This window comes from Rattus norvegicus, chromosome 5 (genome assembly GCF_036323735.1).
Source record: "Rattus norvegicus strain BN/NHsdMcwi chromosome 5, GRCr8, whole genome shotgun sequence".
Classification (NCBI taxonomy): domain Eukaryota; kingdom Metazoa; phylum Chordata; class Mammalia; order Rodentia; family Muridae; genus Rattus; species Rattus norvegicus.
The window spans coordinates 62,004,506-62,026,437 of NC_086023.1; the positions used below are offsets into that span (position 1 = coordinate 62,004,506).

Consider the following 21,932-nt stretch of genomic DNA (forward strand, 5'->3'; position numbering starts at 1 on the left):
TCTAGCTCCAAAGGATGTGCCACTCTCTTCTGGCCTCTGAGGGTATTAGGCACACATGTGGTACAGACATGCTCAAAAACAAAACACCCAATCACAAGTACTTTTCTTTAACTGTATTTATTTAGTGTGTGTTGGATTGCAAGTTGTTAAGAGGACGACTTGGAACCAGTTCTCCTTTGATTCTGTAGGGCCTGGCTGTAAATGCCTTTTACCTGTTGAGCCATCCCTCTGGCCTCCACACAAATAATTTTTTAAATGAATTTAAAAAGCGAGAACAAAAAATAAGGGGAAAAGGAATTTTTTCTATGGGGTTTGATGCCCTCTCTGTGGTATTGAAGATGGATCCTAAGGCCATGCATAGGCTAAGCAACTCTATACCAAGCTCAAAAGTGAGTTAATATTCAATTTGGCAATATTACATCCACACTACCTTAACTTCCCGCATTTTAGCATAAAATGCACTTTTGGGATCCGAGATGTTTTAGGTTGTTCCCAACCTCTCCAAATTAGCTCAGGTGTTTCTTCTCATGTATAACATTACACTGCTCAAGGATGCCCTGTGCCTTCACTCTAATGCTCCCACTTCTACATATCATTACCTCTACAGCTTGCTGAGATTATTGTAGTATGGTTTTCAATCCCAATGCCTTTTTTAATAACATTATTTCTCCACAAGTCCAAATTTCAAGGCTGAAAAAGATAGCTTGTTGGTTAAGAGCTCTTCTGGTCTTCCAAGGAAGTTCAGTTCCCAGAACATCCACAGACTGAGGAATCACAATTCCCAGCTACCACTACCACAACACAATTAGCTGGGAGAGGTGGTAGGAGCCTTTAACACAGCCATTTGGGAGAAAGGCAAATCTCTGTTTAGTTCAAAGGTCACCTGTTCTACCTAAAAAGTTCTACGACAGTCAGGGCTACAATACCTTGTCTCAAATTTTTCGCTTGGCATGAGAAGATTTTGGCACTGTACATCCTCTTGGAGTTTTTCAAGGCAAATTCTGAGAGCTAAATAGGTCTACCTCAGTGTGTGTTATGCTGGCTCTTGATATTTCTATCATTCATTCTGAGATTAAATCATTTCTGCTGGGCAGTAGTGGTGCACTCTTTCAAACCCAGCACTCAAGAGGCAGAGGCAGGCAGATCTGAGTTCAAGGACAGCCTGGTCTACAGTGAGGTCTAGGGCAGACAGGACTACAGAGAAACCCTATATTAAAAAAAAAAAAGAAAGAAAAAAGGAAAATCTCCCCAAACAAGGTATAAACAATAGCACAGACACCTAGTCTCACACAAGGTAGAAGGTAAGGGATGACACACAACACTGTTCTCTAACCTTCTTGTATGTAACATTACACAAAAGCAGATTTTTTTAAAAAAGATGACTTTTTTTTCGGGGGAGGAGGGATGTTAGTGGCTGAATATATCAGGAGGATGCAAGCTTCCAGGAAAAGAAGAGGCACAGTGGCCAGAACGCAGGCTCCATTTTGACCCAACATTTATTATCCTTTTACAACATGTCTTTTTTTTTTTTTTTTTTTTTTGGTTTAGAAACTGCTTATGATTAGTCTTCCAACAGTAACTCAAAAGCATGTAAAATAAAAATCAACCTACTTTCTATATAAACACCCAGCAAACTGAGGCCCCTTGTCCACCTACCCAGGCTGGCTAGAGGTAAGGGAGGGCTTGGACAGCATTGAGTATAGATGCTTTACTGTGGTGATGGTGGGGGCAGCGCCTCGGTTCACACCACACAGGTTACCTGCACCACCCAAACTACAACAGAAATGGTGAGGGCCCAAGGCCCAGCTCCTTGCTGGTAATTCACTCTTCACCTCCCAAATGAAAATCACTTTTATTTTATCGCTTTTGTAATTTTTTTTTGCAACAGAAAACCCCTGTCCAGAGTCTGACTGGGGCTGAACTGTTCGGACTGAGGAATGGAACAGGCCATGGGCACACCCCTGGTTCCCATTGGGCGAGCGCCCCCACCCCCAGGGAACAAGGTCCAGCCAGGCCAGCTCGCTGCATGCTGGCACATCACTTAGCCATAGAGGTCATCGTCATTGTCTTCTGTGTACACATTGCCACCTGTGCCACCTCCACTGCCCTGACTTGGGCCAGCTCCACCCTGGTTCCCTGAAGGGAATCTGTATACACAAGAAGAAAAAAAAGAGGATATGGATAGGGCCTGTACAATCTGTTACAACTACCGCTGCAGCCTCCCTACTATAGACTCCCACCACTGCTTCTACAGTCCCCCAAGCAACTTAGGAACTACCCTTTGCACCAGGATTACCTGAAGCTGCCAAAACCTCGACTTTGCTGCAGTGTCTGGGCAAACATTTCATACTTCCGAATGTCATTATCACTGACAGAACGTCGGGCAAAACGCATGGCTTCCTCAAAGTGATCTCTGCGGATCTCAGGCACTGGATCATCCTCTTCTACTTCCTATAAAGTCAGTAAGCACAGACCATTATACTAGTTAGGATCCAGCTTGCACTCTACCCCTTGTCTCCCTACCCTTCATTATTGCAAGAGTCTACTATTGTGACTCTCCAATCCAAGCTAAATCAGGTGCCAGGCCAAACATCCTAAAAGTAGACCACTGCTCTACCTAAAAATAAATGTGCCAGTTCATCCTGTAAATGGGAAAACAATACAGACAGATTCTTATCAGTGGTTCCCAGGCTTAGGAAAGGAAAAAGATAGATTAAAGTGGTCTAAGGGGACATTTTTATATCCTAACTGTTGTTGCATTTAGACAGATATGAAACATGGAAATTGGTACCTAAAAAGGCTGTTTAACTATAAAACTACCATATCTTAATAAGTCTTATAACCCTACTAGAAGTTATTTATTCAAATCTTTCTTTAAAATTTAAAATATTCGGGGTTGGGGATTTAGCTCAGTGGTAGAGCGCTTGCCTAGCAAGTGCAAGGCCCTGGGTTCGGCCCCCAGTTCCAAAAAAAAAAAAAAAAAAAAAAAATTAAAATATTCAAAGCTACTCTTCTATGAGAATTAACTCCAACTGCTATGTTTTATGAGACTAACTCCTAGCACCAACTGTTTAAGGAGCTTCTTAGAGGAAAGAGTGTTACAGACCTTCCCTCTAAAATAAAGGAAGCCTCTTGCTGTTTCTTAGCCATTTGCTAACCTCCAAACAGAGTGGAGTGGAACCACAGTAGAAAACATGTTAGATTATAAATTTGTAGTTTTCCATTTTTGGGACCCGATGAATTCCCTTTCCCACCAGGATGAAAACGTCTAGATTCCTAAGTTTTAAAAATCCCGTTCAAGGGGCTAGAGAGAAATGGTTAAGAGCACCGAGCTGCTCTTCCAGAGAATCCAGATTCAATTCCCAGCGCCCACATGGCAGTTCACAAGTGCTTTTTATTCCAGCTCCAGGGGATCTAACACCTTTACACAGACATACACATAGGCAAACACCAGTACACATAAAAGAATAAAATCCTGTTCCATCCGTTTGTTACAATCCTATTTTCATTCCCCTTAAGATATCAGGTTTAAACTGATCGTATAGCCAACCCCTCTTTCTCCATGGGTTCACTTCCACCACTGAGAGGTGAGACAGGCATGCATCACACCCACTCCCTGCTTAGCTGTTTGGTATTCATTTTCTTGGACACCCTGGTTTAACATCAGGGACCTTCCTAATACCTCCACTCTGGATCATGAAGCAAGGCCTCTAACTGGTACATGTAGACAAAGTGTACTGACTCACCATAGCTGATGGATTTGTCTGCCTCTCTCGTTCTCGCCTAATCTCACTCTCGATAGATTCACGAATGGCTAGTTTACAAGCACGTTGGCAAATTTCTGTCAGGTCAGCTCCAGAAAAGCCATTAGTCATCTTAGCCAAGAACTCCAAATCCACATCCTAAAGGAAGCACAAGAGTATGTTAGCTGTTAGCACTGTGCCTTCCTCCCACAGAGCACAGGGTCTCTGGACTTTCTATTTTAAACAGACTGGCTTCTGCCTCTGCCACTCCACATCTGCTTAACAGAAAAAGTCCCTATGGCTGACAACTTTGCACTTGCCTTGGCAACTGGGGATTTTCGCAGATTGGCTTTTAGGATGGCAACACGGGACTTCTCATCAGGAAGTGGGATATAAATGAGCTGATCAAGACGGCCAGGTCTTAGGATAGCAGGATCAATGATGTCAGGCCGGTTGGTAGCTCCAATGATAAACACATTCTTTTTTGTGGACATGCCATCCATTTCTGTCAGGATCTGATTGATGACTCGGTCTGCAGCTCCACCACCATCTCCAATATTACCACCACGAGCCTTGGCAATTGAATCTAACTCATCAAAGAAGAGTACACAGGGGGCAGCTTGTCGTGCCTATGAAAAAGAAAAGACCATCTCAAATACTAATATAACTAGATTTCTCATACTTCAGGAAGAAAACAGAGTAATCAGTAATGCCCCAACTGAGCTGCCAGTAATAAAATTTTTTGCGTCTGGAGAAATAACCTCTCATTCCACCTTGCCCCTTGCCATACATACATATGAACATCAGCTAGCCATCTAGCTTACCTTGTCAAATATTTCCCTGACATTGGCCTCAGATTCCCCAAACCACATGGTAAGCAGCTCAGGACCCTTGATGGAGATGAAGTTAGCCTGGCATTCATTAGCAATGGCTTTGGCCAGTAAGGTTTTCCCACAGCCAGGCGGTCCATAGAAAAGAACACCTTTGGAAGGAGTCATGCCAAATTTGAGGAATTTGTCTGGATGCTCCACAGGATACTAGAAGAAAAGCAAAGATAATTTAAGGGCAACCCCATATTTTAAATCAAATCATATCAGAAGCATAGCATCTTTATGATACAAACGTCTAACATCCAAGTTTTTTGTATATAGGCTTCCATGCTACCTAGTCTTATATCAACCTGACACCTAACTTGAGTTATCTGAAAAAAGGGAACCTTGAGAAAATTCTTACATAAAATCTGGCTATAAGGCATTTTCTTCATTAGTTTTTGATGTGGGAAGGCCCCACCCATCGTGGGTGGTCCCACCCCTGGGCTGATGGTTCTGGGTTCTATAAGACAGCTGGCTTTGGAAGCAAGGCCTTAAATAGCACCCCTCCATGGCCTCTGCATCAGCTCCTGCTCTGTTTGATGAACAGCAGTGTGGAACTCTTTCCTCCCTAACTTGCTTTTTGTCATAGTACTTCACTGTAGCAGCAGTAACTTAGGGCAGTTCATTATTATCTAAAACTCTGTAACAGAGTTATACGCTCAATTCTTAGTAAATCAGTCTGAGACCTAAAAGTTGATTATTATATACTGAGGGAATGACCCACCATACTAGAGCAAAACTTAGCCTACCTGAACCAACTCCTGAAGCTCCCGTTTGACATCCTCCAGGCCTCCAATGTCTTCCCAGGTTACTTGTGGCACTTCTACCACAGTTTCCCGAAGTGCTGATGGGTTGCTTTGACTTAAGGCCCACTAAAAAGGGAGTTTGAAAAAGTGGAGATGAGACTTGGGGGCGGGGTCCTCACAACAAAATACATAAACATATTCCTAATTTGGGTGTAATATGGTCCTTACCCGGAAGTCATCCATAGTAACTGCCAGGGAATTCATGACCTCAGCGTCAATGGTCTCATCTTCTAGGTCAATGAGGTCCATTTTTTTCCGGATGGCCTGTAGAGCAGCCTCTGAACACAGGGCTGCCAAGTCAGCACCCACATGACCATGAGTCTCATTGGCTACCTGCAAAGAGAAGATATACTGACCATCCTCAAGATCCAGCTACCTTATCAAGTCAGAAACAGAATCCTGACTCCATCCCATGTTTCATATCTCTGATTCTTCCTGTTTCCTTGAAGAGATATATTATAGCAGACCTTTTACAGGCAGAGGTGTTAAATATTCACACCGGATTGGGGAGCTGAAAATAAAACTGCTCCAACAACTCATACATACAGCAACAACTAAGAAGCACATTCCTGCTCTGAAGTTAAAAACAAAGTCCATCCAGCTTTTTTTTTAGAAAAAAAGAAAAGATACAACGACCTTGCTGTGTAGCCCTAACAAGCCTCAAACTCAGGCTCCTCCTGTCCGTCCTCCCCCCCCCCCCCCGTTCTAGATTACTGATATGAAGCCTCTTTTCTTAGTCTATGCATGTAGTCCCCTGCAACCTCCTACAACAGAGTTATCCTAAATTCTGGCCAGCCATCATCACCACTCCACCTGTTCCAAGTCCACATCATCTGCCAGTTTCATGTTCTTGGTATGGATCTGAAGAATTTCCAAACGTCCTGTAGCATCAGGGATTCCAATATCTACCTCTCTGTCAAAGCGACCTATGGGACAATAAAGGAATGTAAAATAGGAAGTTTCTGGTCCACAGAAGTCACTCCAGAACTCTCTTATTTAAAGTTAGCATTAATGCCTCACAACCTGGAAATCTTTCAGACTTAGGCAAAAAATAGATAGTTACTCTAGAGCAGTGGCTCTCAACCTGGATCTCGACCCCTCTGGGACAGAACAACCACTTAACGGGGGTGGGAGTGGGTGTCACATATCAAATACCCTCTATGACAAATATTTTACATTACAATTCATAACAGTAGCAAAATTACAGCCATGAAGTAGTAACAACTTTATGATTGAAGGTCACTACAACATGAGGAACTATATTAAAGGGTCGCAGCACTAGAAAGGTTGAGGGAGTGCCCTAGAGAGAACACAGAATGGAAAAAAAAAAAAAAAACCTTAGGTCCTGTCATGACAAAGAACTTAAATTCTGAGGATTAAGTAACTTAAAGACATAGGTGAGATAAGGAAATCAAGCCCAACAGACATACCAACAATATACCCTACAATATATCAACAAGTAAGGACAGGCTGGTTTGCACGATGGTGGTGCACAACTTTAATCCCAAGCACTCAGAAGGCAGAGGCAGGTCAATCTCTTGAGTTTGAGGTCAGCCTGGTATTCATAGTTTCAGGACAGCCAGGGCTACACAGAGAAACTCTTGTCTTATATATTAAAAAAAAAAAAAAAAAAAAAAAGGGTGGTGTAGGAAAAAAATTTAAGGTCTTTACCAAATCGCCGTAGGGCTGGGTCAATGCTGTTGGGTCTATTGGTTGCTGCCATAACTATCACATGTGCTCTCTGCTTTAGGCCATCCATAAGGGTCAACAACTGAGACACGATGCGACGCTCCACTTCCCCGTGAGTCTGTAAGACAGTAGTATGTCTGGTCAGAAGCTAGGTCAGGACCTCACAAGTCCTTACCATCCCATTGGGTAGGTTCCTACTTTCTCTCTTTTGGGTGCAATGGCATCAAGCTCGTCGATGAAGATGATGGCAGGAGCATTCTTTTCAGCTTCCTCAAAGGCTTTACGAAGGTTGCTCTCAGACTCACCAGCCAATTTGCTCATGATTTCAGGACCTCAAGAGATACACAGTAGACAATGACAGGGTCAGTGAGATGCCTTAATCAGGTCAAGGTGCTTATTGCCAATCCTGGACCCAACGTGGCAGAAACAAGGAACTAATTTTTTCAACTTGTCCTCTGACTTTCACACAATAATTTTTTTTAAGACTTACTTATTTTATTTATATAAATAAGTACACTGTTGCTGTCTTCAGACACACCAAAAGAGGGCATTAGGTCCCATTACAGATGACTGTGGTTGCTGGGAATTGAACTCAGGACCTCTGGAAGATCAGTGCTCTTAACCACTGATCCATCAGCTCTCCAGTCCAAGAACACAGTAAATTAATAAGTTATTTTTTAAAAACAATGACAAAAACCTGTCCTCCCCCAATCCCTAAAGAAACTTTTATTTTTTTCCCTTATCCTAAATACAGGTCCGGAGTTAAGAATGCAGTAATCCCTGTGCCTAATAGCCCTTTCCACCCATTACTGAGTAAGAGTTACCTGGTCAGACTACAAAGACCATGGCTCTATATACTTCTGTTAGGATGACAAAGATGATTTGGTAAGAGGCTAATTATCAATGGACCTCTAATAATCTAAGTATCATTCTAAAGACAAACAATGATCCCTCAGCTCATAGTCACACAAATATTCTCAGATAAAAATAAACCTTTTAGCTGTGCATGGATGGTGGTACATGCCTTTTAATCCCAGCACTTGGTAGGCAGAAGCAGGTGTAGTTCAAGACCAACCTTGGTGTACAGAGTGAGCCAGAGCTACACAGAGAAACCCTCAAAACAAACAAACTTGATTTATCCTAACAGCTTGTTCCCTAAATGCCTTATTCACAATCTTTCTCAAGGGAAGGAAAGACAGACCTGGGCTACAAGAAAACTTGTCAGGGCCACACACTAGGCAAAATATTTTTGTGTACTGTGTAAAGATTATCCTTGTGGGGCTGGAGAGACAGCTCAGAGGTTAAGAACACTGCTCTTCCAGAGGTCCTAAGTTCAATTCCCAACAACCACATGGTGGCTCACAACCATTTGTAATGTGATGCCCTCTTCCGGTGTGTCCGAAGATAGCTACAGTGTACTCATTACATAAGATTAATAAATAAATCTTTTAAAAAATAAAAGGATTACCCTTGCATTATTCAGATGCTGATTTTTTTCTACCCCCCATATCTATGTGAAATCCTGACATGGAATGTAATGCTTATTACAAGTTTGTGTATACATTGCTCCCCATTTATTCTGACTTGTCAATAAAATCTAACCAGCCAATGGCTGGGCAGAAGAGAAGAGAAAATAGGTCAGGACTTCCACCAGTTTGGGGATTTGGGGGGGTGGGGTGGGGAAGGGATGCATTGAGGAAGGGGTCCCAGAAGGGGTCCCGAAGACAGCTCTGAAGCCCAGAGAACCAAACCGATAGAATTAAATAAATCTTAGATTCAGTTTCATTTGTGAGCTAGCCAGGAATAGAGAAATACTAACACTTTTAAAATTACAACAATACCACTCAGTGAGACCATATCTCAATTCCTATCCCTTTTCCACCCCAACCCCCCCACCAAAAGCCTTCCCCTTATTGCTTATCTTCCCATAATACACTCATTCATCAGAAAATGATTAAGTGAGGCTACAGAGATAGCTCAGGGCCTAAAGAGTCTGCCTTAGATGCATGCATACCCAGGCTAGATCCCTAAAATCTATGTTAAAACAAAATAAAACAGGCATGGTGCACACAAACTTGTAAATCTAGCACTGGAGAGATAGGCAGATTCTTGCAGCTATCTGGTTAGTCAATCTACACTAACAGTTCCTGGTCAATGAGACCCTGTCTCTAAAAAGGTAGACTGCACCTGAAGACCATGAGATTATCCTCTGAAGCCCACACATGTGCACGCATACCACAATACATTAACAAACATACATACACACACAAAAATGGCTAAACTTAGGCTGGAGAGAAGACTCAGTGGTTAAAAGCATTGATTGTTTGGTCCAGGGTTCAATCCCCAGCACCTACATAGTGGTTCATGATAACTCCAATTTTAGGAGATCTGATGCCCTCTTCTGGCCTCCTTAGGTACTGCAAATACATAGTACACAGACATGCAGACAAAAAAAAAAACAAAAAACAAAAAAAAAAACAAAAAACCCACCAATAACCTTAAGTCATAAAATAATTTTCTTAATATGCTAAAGGGTATGCAAATGATGTCTCCATGAGATGCCCCACTCAGAAATGGGTCTAGTCAGACATAAGATGGACCAAGTTTCTTACCATTGATCAGAAAGAAGAAGGCTCCAGTTTCATTTGCCACAGCTCGGGCAATCAAGGTTTTCCCTGTCCCAGGAGGTCCATATAGCAAGATTCCCCGAGGAGGCTGAGGACAACAAAGTTCAGTTAGGGTCAGGAGTTTACCTTCCCCCAACCCCCCATCCAAAAGTAGCTGGACTAGAGCTCTAGTGAGGGATGAGAAACGGGGCTCTATACTGATACCATAAAGAAAAAGTCTTTGGGGTTTAGAGGGATGGCTCAGCATTTAAGAGCACTGGCTACTCTTCCACTGATTGTGGATGTGGCTGACAACCACCTGTAACTCCAGTTCTAGAGGATCTAGCTGATGTCTTCTTCTGGTCAGTTGTAGATACTGAAAGCTTGTGGTGTCTACATATACATTAACGAAACTAACAGCCACACACATAAAAAAGAACACACAAGCCTTTGAGACCCGTTTATAAACCCAGCTGAAGAGAATAGTAAGAATTGCATAGTCGAGGCCAGACTGACTTACAATGGGAGACCAAAAGAAAACACAAAGAGCCAGATGTGGTTTGCATCTTTAATCCCAGAACTCAAGGCAGAGGCAGGTAGGTCTCTGAATTTGAGGCTAACCCGGTCTATATAGCGAGTTCCAGGATAGCTAAGGATACATAAAGAAAGAAGCCCTGTCTGCTGCTACACACACACTCTCTCTCTCTCTCTCTCTCTCTCTCTCTCTCTCTCTCTCTCTCTCTCTCTCCCTCTCTCTCCCCCTCTCTCTCCGTCCCTCCCTCCCTCTCCCCCTCCACCCCCTCTCTCCTTGGAAATAAACACTAACATTTATAAACTCAATTTGCATAGGAGACTAATAGTGAACAACCTTAAAAAAAAAAAAGAACCACCTTTAAAAAGTCACACCTGGGGGACTTTACAAACTGGAAGGACAGTGAATAATAAGTTATTATGCCAAGGCCTCAATAATTTCCCTTTGGACAAACCAGGATGCAAGGTACTTACTACTAAAGCAAGGTCTGTTTTTCAGGGTTAGAGCTCTTCACTCATGTGTTTACAACCTTTTAGGACAGTGGTTCTAAATCTGTGGGTCACGATCACTGGAAAACACCTATTTCTGATGTCTTAGGATTTCCCAACCGTAAGTTTTAATTGCTACTTCATAACTCTAATTTTGCTACTGAGTGGTATTTCCGATAGTTCCTAAGAATTGAACTCAGGATCTCTGGAAGAGCAGTCACTGTTCTAACTGCTGGTCATCTCTCCAGCCCTAGAATGTCTTTTTTTCAAAACAAGATTCCTTTCCTAAAACAGACAAATAGGACTTCTCTGTGCAACCCTGGCTGTCCTGGAACCACTCTCTGTAGATATGGTTGTCAAGTCTCAAATTCATAGATGCGCCTGCCTCTGCCTCAGAGAGAATGAAGGCATGTCTTTTCTTCTAAAATAATCAACTGCACCTTTCTTGTAAGTTGTCTGCAGCCTTATCCACAAGACATTGAAACTGCCCTCAAGACAAAACCACTTGTATGCTTAGTAAGCAAAGTAGTCACACTTCATCTTTAGTGTGTTCTATTACATATAAAAGGTCAAAAAACTATTCTAGACAGGTGGTGGTTCTCAGGTGTTTAACTCAGGATCTGAAAACTCGATTAATTTCCTTCTTTTATTGAGTAATACTCTACAAATATTGGCAAAATTATGGTTAAAATTTTAATACGATCCATGGGAGATCTCATTGTTTAAGCATATTATGTGTGTATACGCGTACATACATATACATGACAATCTATAGCTCTAATGAATTTTTAGAGCCTTCTATAAACCCAAAGATTATTATTGCCCCTTTAAGCCATTTAGGGCATCAGTCACACCATGAGAAAACATTATAGCACTGTCTTAGACTCCCCACAGATCTTAGGATACTCACCTTCACACCAATTGCCTTAAAGAGTGCAGGATGTCTCAGTGGCAGCTCCACCATCTCCTTTATCTGAGCTAGCTGCTTCCTGCAACCACCGATGTCATCATAGCCTACTTCATTCAAGGACTCCTCCTCATCCTGAATATAAAAGAGTATAAAACAACAACAAAAACCAGAATAATATTGTCAGCAAATATACAATTTCTCCAAGTCCTCCCACTATTTGGTATGGAAAAAAATATGTTGTGTGAGAAGATTCTCTTCTGCAGGGATCTTGTCTTAAGCCAGGTAACATGTCTGTAAATTCTGTACTTGGAAGGCAGAAAGACTGGATGTGAGGCCAGCTTAAGCCACAGTGAATTGCAGTCAGCTTATACAGCAATACCCAGTAAAAGGAAAATAAAACAAAGTAAAAACACCCAAACACTGCTCTCTTATGAGCAGTCCTTATTTTACTGAAAAGGGATCCCTAAACTAAAGTTGACCTACACAGAACTGGGTTTATCAACATCCCATCCTGAATGGAGCGGGGTTTGGGAGTTGGTTCATAAAGGCACCACCCTACCCTGAGGTGTGGGGCAAGTGGACTGTACCACCAGACAAAAGAACTGGTAAGGTTGAATGAGCCTAAACCCCATGAAACTCAGAACTGAGAACAGTTGGACTGGAGCCAACTCTGCCTAAACCTGTTCTGGAAGCCCACTGAGAACCGTGGCAATCAGTCACACAGCATAAAGTTCGATAAGCTACTGAGCTATCTAGATAGGCCTTGGGCATTCAATTCAGGAGCTTCCCTTCTGGGGCACTGGTTCCTGAAGAAGGTATTCAATCTCTAGCTCACTCAGATTAAGGTATTGTATTAACATCTGCCATCAAATAAAGCAGTTTGGACAAGCAAGGACCTTCTCTTCGATCAAGGATCTCTGTAGGGGTTGGGGGTCTTTATAACAAACCCTAAATGTCCAGGACTTCTCTCTTCCAGCCCCTCCGTACTCTCAGCACTCATTCGGAATCAAACCAAGTTCCACCTGTCCCAGGCTCTGCCTTTCCCTTCCTGCCTAGCAAGTAGATGTTGCACACCAGAAGTGCCTGGGTACACAGAAGGCCAGAAACCATACCAATAGTCACAAACTCCAGTTTCCCATACAGAAAAAAAACATGGACTGGGACCCCCATTGCAGACTGAGTTCTGCCTCCCGAGTGGTGTGCCAGACAAGCAATCTGGCACTGAGGAGCTGGAAGACAGAGTATTCCTTAGTGGCAGTATAGCCACTGGTAAGCTGTAGCTGTCAGATAGCCTCCCCCACACAAGATCAATTCTAAATAAATTCAGTTGGTCACCAAAGGGAGTGGGGGTTGGGGGTACTGGAGAGATGGTTTAGGGTTAAGAGCACTGGTTGCTCTTCCAGAAGACGTGGGTTTAATTCCCAATACCCACATGACAATTAACTGCCTCTAACTCATCTCAGGGGAGCTAACAGAGACATGTTATATAGACACACATGTAGGCATACTACCCATTCAGGTAAATAAAGGTTTAAAAAAGTTATGAGAGTGGGAAGACTGGGGTGGGATCAGTAGAATTTTGCACACAATGCACATGCTTTAATTCCATCTTGGGAGGCAGAAGCAGGCAGATCACTGTGAATTCTAGGCCAGAGAGAACAACATGAGACCCAGTCTCAAAAAACAAACAAGGGGAATAGGAACGCGATCAAATATAGCCATGTGGGTGCTGGGAATTGAACTCAGGACCCCTTGAAGAGCAGCCAGTGCTGAGCCACCAAGCTATCGCTCATTTACGTTTTTGAGACAGGATCTCACTTCATAGGCCATCCTGCTGGACTCAAACTCACAGCAATCTTCCCACCTCCACCTCCTACGCACCAGGACTATTGGCATGTACCACCACACTTACTGGCAGCCATTTACACCTCTCGGCTTTGTCTTAAATTCGTGGAAGTAGGTTCTTTCAAGAAATACTTAACGTGGTTTTCTACTTCTATTAAGGCCATCTAATCTTGAAAAGTATTCCGTTTGATAAGCAACACAAATGCTACCCGAGTGCCAATGAATTTGGGAGATGAGGATGTATTTCAGTGGTAGGCCTAACATGCACACGGCCCTGGGTTCAATTCCCAGAACCACAAGCAAAAAGCAAAATAAAACCATGGCTGGGATTAGGGAGTAACTCACCTCTCGCTTGATTGGCTCCCCCTCACAGTGGATCACTGTGTCTGGAGCAACAATACAGTAAGGGCTGGGATCTGTCTCTACTACTTTGAACTCCACAGCACGCATCCCACCCCGGACAAGGAAAATATCTCCTATAATACAAAGCAATACATGTGCAATTAGAGGTGTCAAGTACAAGACCACCTGAGACTTCTTCACTAGACCACATGATCTCAAATTCAAAGCTCAGTAGCTATTACTTATGCCTTCCTTTCCCACACCAGGCAATAGTGAAACACAACTCTGTACTATATCCCAGGAATATGACAAAAGCCCCTTTAACTATTAGGGTGTAGACGGCCTAAGCTTTCACTACAACCAACAATGGAAGAGCAATACACTGCCAATTTGACAGCAAAACCACATTACCCTTCAGAAATACATGAGAACTGCTTACTATACTAGAGCACAGAAGGGAGGTAAGAGAGCTGACAATTGAATATGTGTGCAGATTATAGCTATACATAATACTCAGACACATGAAAATAACATGGAATTGTTAAAAGTTTACTCAAGTAACAACTGTTCTTAAACTCAGTTTCTCTCACCTTTACGGATGGGCCGATATGCTTCCAGGAAGTACGGCTTAAGGTATACCTCAAAAAGATTGCCAGTGATGCCTTCCACTGTGTCATCAATGGGTAGCACATGGATACGTTTGCCATACTTTACATCAGGGCATGGCTGGATGCTGAGGATGACAAGCAGACTCCACATTACCAACCACACTGCAGCCCCAAGCACTGGGTGTCCGAAAGGGCCTGGCACAGACCGCTGATGGCAAGCCAAAGAGAAAAGGCAGGGACGGCCTTAGGTGAAGAGAAGGGGGAGAGCAGGGTGGGAGAGACGCAAAGGAACAGCCTCGCAGAGCTAAGACAGGTTACATTCACAATGAGGTAACAGAAGTTCACCCATCACTAAGCCAAAATTAAGAATATTTGGAAGCTCTACGTATGCACAGCCCTACCACTGGAGTCTTCAATACGTGATATCCAATAATAATAATCCTTTCAGCTAGTATCAACCATCTCCTCTCTCTGAAGAACTGAGATTACTGGGAATATAGGTATGTGCTACCATGTCTAGCCTTCTAGTTAATATCTCAGAATTACATGGGGGAGGGGGAACAAGGTTTTATAACTGAATCAAAAAATAATAATCTCGGGGTTGGGGATTTAGCTCAGTGGTAGGGCGCTTGCCTAGGAAGCGCAAGGCCCTGGGTTCGGTCCCCAGCTCCGAAAAAAAGAACCAAATAAATAAATAATAATAATAATAATAATAATCTCAGCCACAATATCAAAATATCATGAGAAAGTGACTAAGCAATCTAAAGAGCGAAGTACTTAAAACATAGTAAGACTTCATTAAAAAGATTTCAGAAACTGAATGGTCCTAACCAGGTAACCAGAGACTGTGGAAACCTAACTGGGTACAACAACCAAAATCACTCCTACCACAGCAATCCTACTCTAGTTATAAACTATGCTCCTCTCCCCTAGGTTTACTATCACTTTTGCTTTTCAGAGACAGGCTCTCACTTTACAGACCATGTCAGCCTGAATTCACAGACCCACCTCTGTCTCCCAAGTGTTGGGATTAAAGGTATGCACCGCCAAGCAGAACTAGGTTTACTTATTTTTAAAATAATTCCCTCCTATTCACATTTCCACTTTATTTCAGCACCATTACAAGCCCTTAAGCAGCCACAGCATTATGACCAGTGGATATACTGTAGATATATCATATATCTGTGTATCATTTAGTGACTATATATCGTCATACCCAGTTAGGAGGAATTATACTCCCCAGTTGGAAAAAAATTTTAAAAGGCATCAAGAAAGCCATTTGTCCTAAGGACCATGCAGACGTGGATTCTCAACCTACACACACAGCCCTGGAAACATTAGTCTTCCCATGACTAGGTGAACTTCCTACATCTACAGCTGCCTAGGATTCCATCCTGGTTGTAATGCAGGGGGAGATGGTATCTCCAATGCAGACTACATCTGGTCTCATTTCTAAGAGGTCAAGAATCTATCCCCCACCTTCATACAAACCTGATGACATCTCCTAGGCGAACTCGGAGGTTATTCCGAACAACTCTATTCATTCGAATCTTCTCATCAGAACACGTGTCATCAGAAAGAACAATGCATACAGCTTCCCTTCTCTTCTTTCCTTTTAGCAACACCGTGTCACCTCTGAACAACTGTAGTTCATCCATCTTGGGCTAAGAAAGAAAAAAAATAAGATTAAAGACTTTGGGTCATTGACCTTTAGATAGAAAGAAATCATCTATGCTAGAATTCCATACAAACCCCAGTTCATCTGCCACTGCAAGAAAAATGAAAAAAGAAAGCTGGGAGATCTCTCTAGTTAAGTACAGTAAAGTCTGGACTCACACCTAACTTACCTGGGACAAGGACACCACACTGTTATCTTCATTGATGGCTTCATCAACAATTAACCGATTGGGACGGTTCTTCTGTTTGAGAATGGCTGTTGATAAATCATCACCTTTTGAACTAGAAGGAAAAAATGAAGTTAGACCTAATAGATACTGAATACCATCAATCTCTAATATTCACTAAGGAAAGAATGGATAGAGAAGCTTAAAAGTGCAGCTAACGGAAATCCAGATGAACTCATGATGAATTAACACAGCTAGCATTTACTTCACTCCCATTCTATATCTTAGTATTTTGAGTGCTTCTGTTCCAATCTGTTAGGCCCCAGGGATCCTAAGCCAGTGCAGGGAAACTGGCCAAAGAATATTAAAAGATGTAACAGAAGTAAAGGCTCAAAAACCACCAAGAAAAAAATTAGCCTTTTAGACTCTGCAGAACAGGGCTCTACAAGACCTATTAGGTCTAAATTCCAACTCTGGCAATGCTTAATTGTGATCTCACTCAAGTTAGTTAACCTGACTGGACTTTGATTTCCTCATTTGTAAAATGGAGACTGTAAGACCTATCTCAATGTTCATTCTTACATTTTGAGATAAAAAAATGTAAATGTTTTCATAATAATACATGGTCATCATGATTAATCCCAGAGCTTTGAAGAAGTTCTCTTACTACCTGTGTCAAGGGAATGAAATGAGCCACATAAGGCTCCAAGAGGCTGTTTCACCAGCAAGCCTCAGAACAACAAAAAACAACTTTTAGCACTATCCACCTCAAAAACTAAACCTGAGAACCTAGAGCATTTCCTAGGACCACAAGAACATCAAGCACAAAACAAAGAACATACAACAAGAAGTAATACACAAGAGGATTAAAAACACAACTAGAACCTTCAGAAAGAGGATCCAACTCAAAAGGAGCTTCCTAGCATTTCTGCAAAAGCACATGATTGTTGTTAATTCATAAAATTAAAAAATTTTGAAAATTGGGAAAATTCAAATTTTTCTCACTTAAGAGACTAAGTTATTTTTTTAAAGTTTATTTCCACGTATAAGTTATACATGATGGGTTTCACTGACATTATCATGCATGCACATATTTTTATATTAATCTCATTGCCCTCTTTTGTCCTTCCCACTGATACCCTTCTTCTTCCTAGCAACTGCCTTTCTTTCATGGCTCTTTGTTTTATGTATGTGATCCAATTAGTTTAAGAGCTTATGTGACAAGGGGTTATTTACAGAACAATTTAGCCTGTAGCTATACTACTCTAGGAAAATGTCCCTTTACCCAAAAAACCATTTGCTGCCAGTAATGTCCGAGGGACTGGTAGGACCTTGTGACCTTTCCTTAAGCAATTAATTTTCTATCAATTTCCTAGAAGCTAGTATTATTCACTAGACAATGATAGTAATTTTTTTCTACATTTATTTATGTCTCTGACTGTATATATGGTATGGTAGTTGGTCTCTCCTCTCCTTCCACTATGTGGATTCAATGGATTGAACTTAGGTTGTCAGGTCTGGCACCCTTTACCTACTAAGCCATGTCTTCGGCACCCATGTCCTAACTAACTCATTTCTAGCCTTCACTTACTAGACTCAGTGGACTCTCCTTTGGAAAAGTTACCTCTGGCCAGGGACAGTGACATAAGCCTTTAATCCTAGCACTTGGGAGGCAGAAGCAGGCAACTATTTATGAGTTTGAAGCCAGACTGGTCTACAGAGTCCCAGACCAAGGATATATAGTAAGAGACCCTAACTCACCAAAAAGAAACCAACCAAGCAAAAAATGCTTTTCAAGGTTTGAGAAGCATGAATATTAACTGAAACAGAGGTCTAACAAAGGAAAAAGCAAATGAAGGGGAAAAACTATTTCTTCAACAAATTAATGAAATCCAGACATAGTATGGTCCATGCCTGTTATCTCAGTAATTGGCAAAAGGCTCCAAGCCAGCCTAAACTGCATAGCAAGACTGTTTCAAGAATAGTAGTGATGATAAATGGATGTCTACAAAGCATTCTTCTAGGGGCGAGATGAGACAGCAAAATCAAACAAAAAAAGCAGTGCCACAAGAAATACCTTACCCTCACTTATTTAAAAAAGGGTCTTGCTATATATAGTTCTGCCTGCTATGTAAAACCAAGATGACCTTGAACTTGCAGTGATCCTCCGGTCTCTATTAGAACCACAGACATGCACCACCACACTCAGCAATGTTGTTACATCTCTAACCATTACTTTAGAGTAATGGGAGTTTCCTTAGCTCTTGTCTCCTTCAAAAGTTATGTCACTTTGGCCACAATGCTGTTGATTCCAAAAATAAATGTGTGTAAACCCACCAAATTTTCTACTGCCTCTTATCTATGAAAATATCTTGTCCAAGAGGCTGCTCATCTTCTTGCTTGATTTACAGGAGTACCTCAAGTGATCACTTTGTATTTTATTCTCAAAAGTGCCTTTCAGGAGAACCTCCAATCTACATACCTGTCCAGACCCTGGCCCTTAAAGTCCTGTAATTCTCCAAAATCCTGTGGAGATTAGAGTCAGTAACTCCAAAAGAGCTGAGGAGCAACTACAGCTCTGTATGTTCTCCTCCCATCATCTGCATGACTCAGGTTCTTTCCAGAACTCAAGGACCACAAAAGGAACTTGGAAATTCAGGTAAGAATCAGCAAGATGACCTAAAGATACAAACTGCCCACGATGCCAGATTTTAGGAATTCTAATTTTAAAACAAACAAACAAACAAAAATCTAGATTTAAGTGGAACATACTGTGACATTCCTATTATCCCATTTTATGGGAGGTAGTGACAGCAAGACAGGAGTTCAAACACAAGGCTGAGTTTGAAGTCAATTTGGCCTACATTATTCCCTGATCTCAAAAAAGAAAAAACAAACCACAGGGCAGTGGAGGCTCACACCTTTGGTCCCAACACTTGAGAGACAGAGGCAGAAAGACTTCCCTGAGTTTAAGGACAGGCTGGTCTACAGAGTGAGTTCCAGGACAGCCAGGGGTTACACAGAGAAACCCTGTCTCAAAAAACAAACAAACAAACAAAAAAAATTTAACTTAAAAAAAAAAAAAACAACAATTGAAATACTGACAGTATTTTAAAAGTCTATTTTGTTGTTTTTTGAGACAGGGCCTGAATGCGTAGACTCCCAGAGTAGCTAGTCTAGTAACGTGCTCCTCTGCCTTTCTTTCAAGTGCTGAGATTAAAGGTGTACAAAATACCACCCACCCTAGCTATTTAAAATATTAATAGTTCTTTTAACCAAATAACTGAGTGAATACTTCATCCGAAGGAAATGAAACCTAAACCACTCGAAACAGCGGGATCTTATAGTTCCCTACACTTGCTATTTGGTTTTGCTTTGTTTTTGTATGGGAAGCTCTAGTTTCTAACTAAATGGGCTGAGACGGCTAAATTTTATTTGATGCTTTCTGAAAGATGAAGGTGGGGCCATAATGTCCAGAGAGTCAGCATAGATGCTTGGGGAGAGAGATGTATTTCTTTTGAAGAGATAAGCCAACTCTAACCTGCAAGTTCTCCAAGCCAAGAACAAACAAAACAAAACAAGAAAAACAACCGAATTCTAACTTCAGCACCTCAAAATAAAAGAAAAACACCTCCTTTCTAGCCACTTCCGATCATAGCAAAAACAAAGATAAATACACAAAGCAAAACAACAATAACAACAACAACAATAAAACTAGGTAAAACTTCCGGGTGTTTACAACAGGCCTAACAAGGTGAAAAACTGCCATTTGAGAAAGGCATGACCTGCCCTCTCTCTACATGTGGTTCAAAACATGCCAACTTCGGGCAACACCGTCCCAGATCCACCAAGACCAGCCTGGGCTTCCCCCAGGTCTTCCGGCCCAGCCTTCCCTTGAGTCTTGGGGCTCCTGAGGCCTTCACGTGGCCCAAAGTCCACGCCCACTGGGCCCAGTCCGGGCCTCAGGCTCGCAGTGTTTTCTCTTCTCAGGCTCGGGGTCTTCTGTATATGGTCGGCGAAATGGCCGACCGGCGTCCTAGCGCCAAAGGGCTCCATGCGGGGAGTGTGGACCCTAAGGCCTAACTAGGCCGGGGCCGGCGTGCCGAGGGAGGTACTCAGGCCGCCGGGGCCTGCATGACACAGCACCATCTTGTCCAGGCTCCGACCCAGGCCCAGCGCGGGCCCGACCTAGGGGGCGCGCGGGTGCACAGCCCGGCCCGAGGCCCTCACTCGCCCCTTGCCTCTCCTTCCGTCTCTCTCTCTCTCCCGGCCTAGACTTTCAGACGCGGCCCGACCGGGCCTACCCAGCACGGCAGGTCCCACGGTGCGCGCCCCCGCAGCCGGCGGGCGGGCACGCGCATACACTTACTCGGCTCCAGAGGCCATGGCGCGCGCCTCTCCCGGTCGGCGGCTGTGGCGGCCTGAGGGTAACGGCTACGAGAATGGTAGGCGACCGACTAGGCCCGGGCTTGACTCACTCAGGTGGAGGAGCAACAGCAGTGACAAACCCACAGGCAGCCTCCCTCTCGCTTCCTCCCAGCGGCACCGGGGCGGCAGGCGGGCGGGAGACGCTAGCTCCTAATCCGCGAGAGGCGACTAATCAAACGACGGCTGCAAACGCTTCACGGAGACTGAACCGAGAAAAGCCGAATCATCGGAAGGAAAGCTGCTCTAACCTCAACCAATCAGCGACTGCCTTAGGACTCGTGCCCGCCTCTCCGTGCCTCTCCCCAGCAACCCACAGACGATAACCAATCAGAAAATTCGTTTGTGGCCTAGCCCCGCCTCAAGGCTGCAACACGCCTAGTAACGCCACGTCAATTGGCCGTAGCACTACGCTTCCTCGACGCATAGGGAGTCTTGACCAATCGACAAAAGCAATAGGCCAGATCCTCTGGTAAAAGGAGAGTCTTTATCCCTCCGAAGGAGGTTTCCTCTACTTGGCTCCAATTGATTGGCTCCTTAGTTTATAAGCAGCTGGGAGAACCTCGCACAAAGGCTTGAACCCTTATTAGTTTAGCTGAGTTGTAATAATAATCCACATAGTTCATTTCTCGCCAATCCTAGGGATCCTCTTACTCCACCATACTAAAATCCTTCGTGCTCCTTTAAAACACTGGCTCCAACGAAGGGCGTGGTGGATGGGCTAGGTCTGTATTTTTAGCAATTGGGAAGCTGAGGCAGGAGGACTATTAGATGGAGATCAACCCAGGATACAAGACCTTTTCTGAAAAACAAAACCATGTCGGCGTAATGGCACATAGCTATAATTCTAGTCTCAAACAGTATCTCAATAAATTTTAAAAGCAGTGTGGTAGTACATGCATTTAATGTCAGCACTTCGGAGGCAGGCGGCTCTCTGTGAGTTTTAAGTCAGCCTGGCCTATAAAAAAGAGTTCCAGCCAGCCAAATGATACTCAAAACTAAGTAAATAAAATTTTAAAACAAGCAAAAACAAGTGGGTATGGTGGTGTACACCCTAGATCTCAGTACTCCAGAGGCTAAAGGCAGGAGATTGACAGTTTGAAGCCAGCTAATGCTGCATAGCTGGACTCTGGTCTACAAAAAAGAACGGAAGGAAGGAAGGAAGGGAGGAAGGAAGGGAGGGAGGAAGGAAGGAAGGAAGGAAGGAAGGAAGGAAGGAAGG

General features: G+C 43.0%; 1 protein-coding gene across 1 annotated transcript; it reads right to left on the reverse strand.

Annotated features, from left to right (window-relative positions):
* Window positions 1–1,478: 1,478 nt before the first annotated feature.
* On the reverse strand, window positions 1,479–20,882 carry Vcp (valosin-containing protein). Its single transcript, NM_053864.2, has 17 exons — window positions 20,655–20,882; window positions 16,289–16,400; window positions 15,933–16,105; window positions 14,424–14,566; window positions 13,837–13,967; window positions 11,647–11,778; window positions 9,723–9,825; window positions 7,309–7,442; window positions 7,093–7,228; window positions 6,235–6,347; window positions 5,590–5,754; window positions 5,365–5,487; window positions 4,568–4,780; window positions 4,064–4,372; window positions 3,747–3,902; window positions 2,297–2,451; window positions 1,479–2,147 (listed from the first exon to the last, which is right to left on the reverse strand). Exons 1-17 carry the CDS (start codon window positions 20,669–20,671, stop codon window positions 2,042–2,044), a joined length of 2,421 nt encoding a protein of 806 aa, NP_446316.1. The 5' UTR covers window positions 20,672–20,882; the 3' UTR covers window positions 1,479–2,041.
* Window positions 20,883–21,932: the final 1,050 nt, after the last annotated feature.

What these genes read in the sequence shown, in the direction of transcription:
- Vcp (NM_053864.2), bottom strand. An exon ending in GTGTGGTGTCCTTGTCCCAG is followed by an intron (nt 16,106 to 16,288) that starts GTAAGTTAGGTG and finishes TTTCTTTCTTAG; the next exon opens with CCCAAGATGGATGAACTACA. An exon ending in ATGATGTGGACTTGGAACAG is followed by an intron (nt 5,755 to 6,234) that starts GTGGAGTGGTGA and finishes TTCTCTTTGCAG; the next exon opens with GTAGCCAATGAGACTCATGG.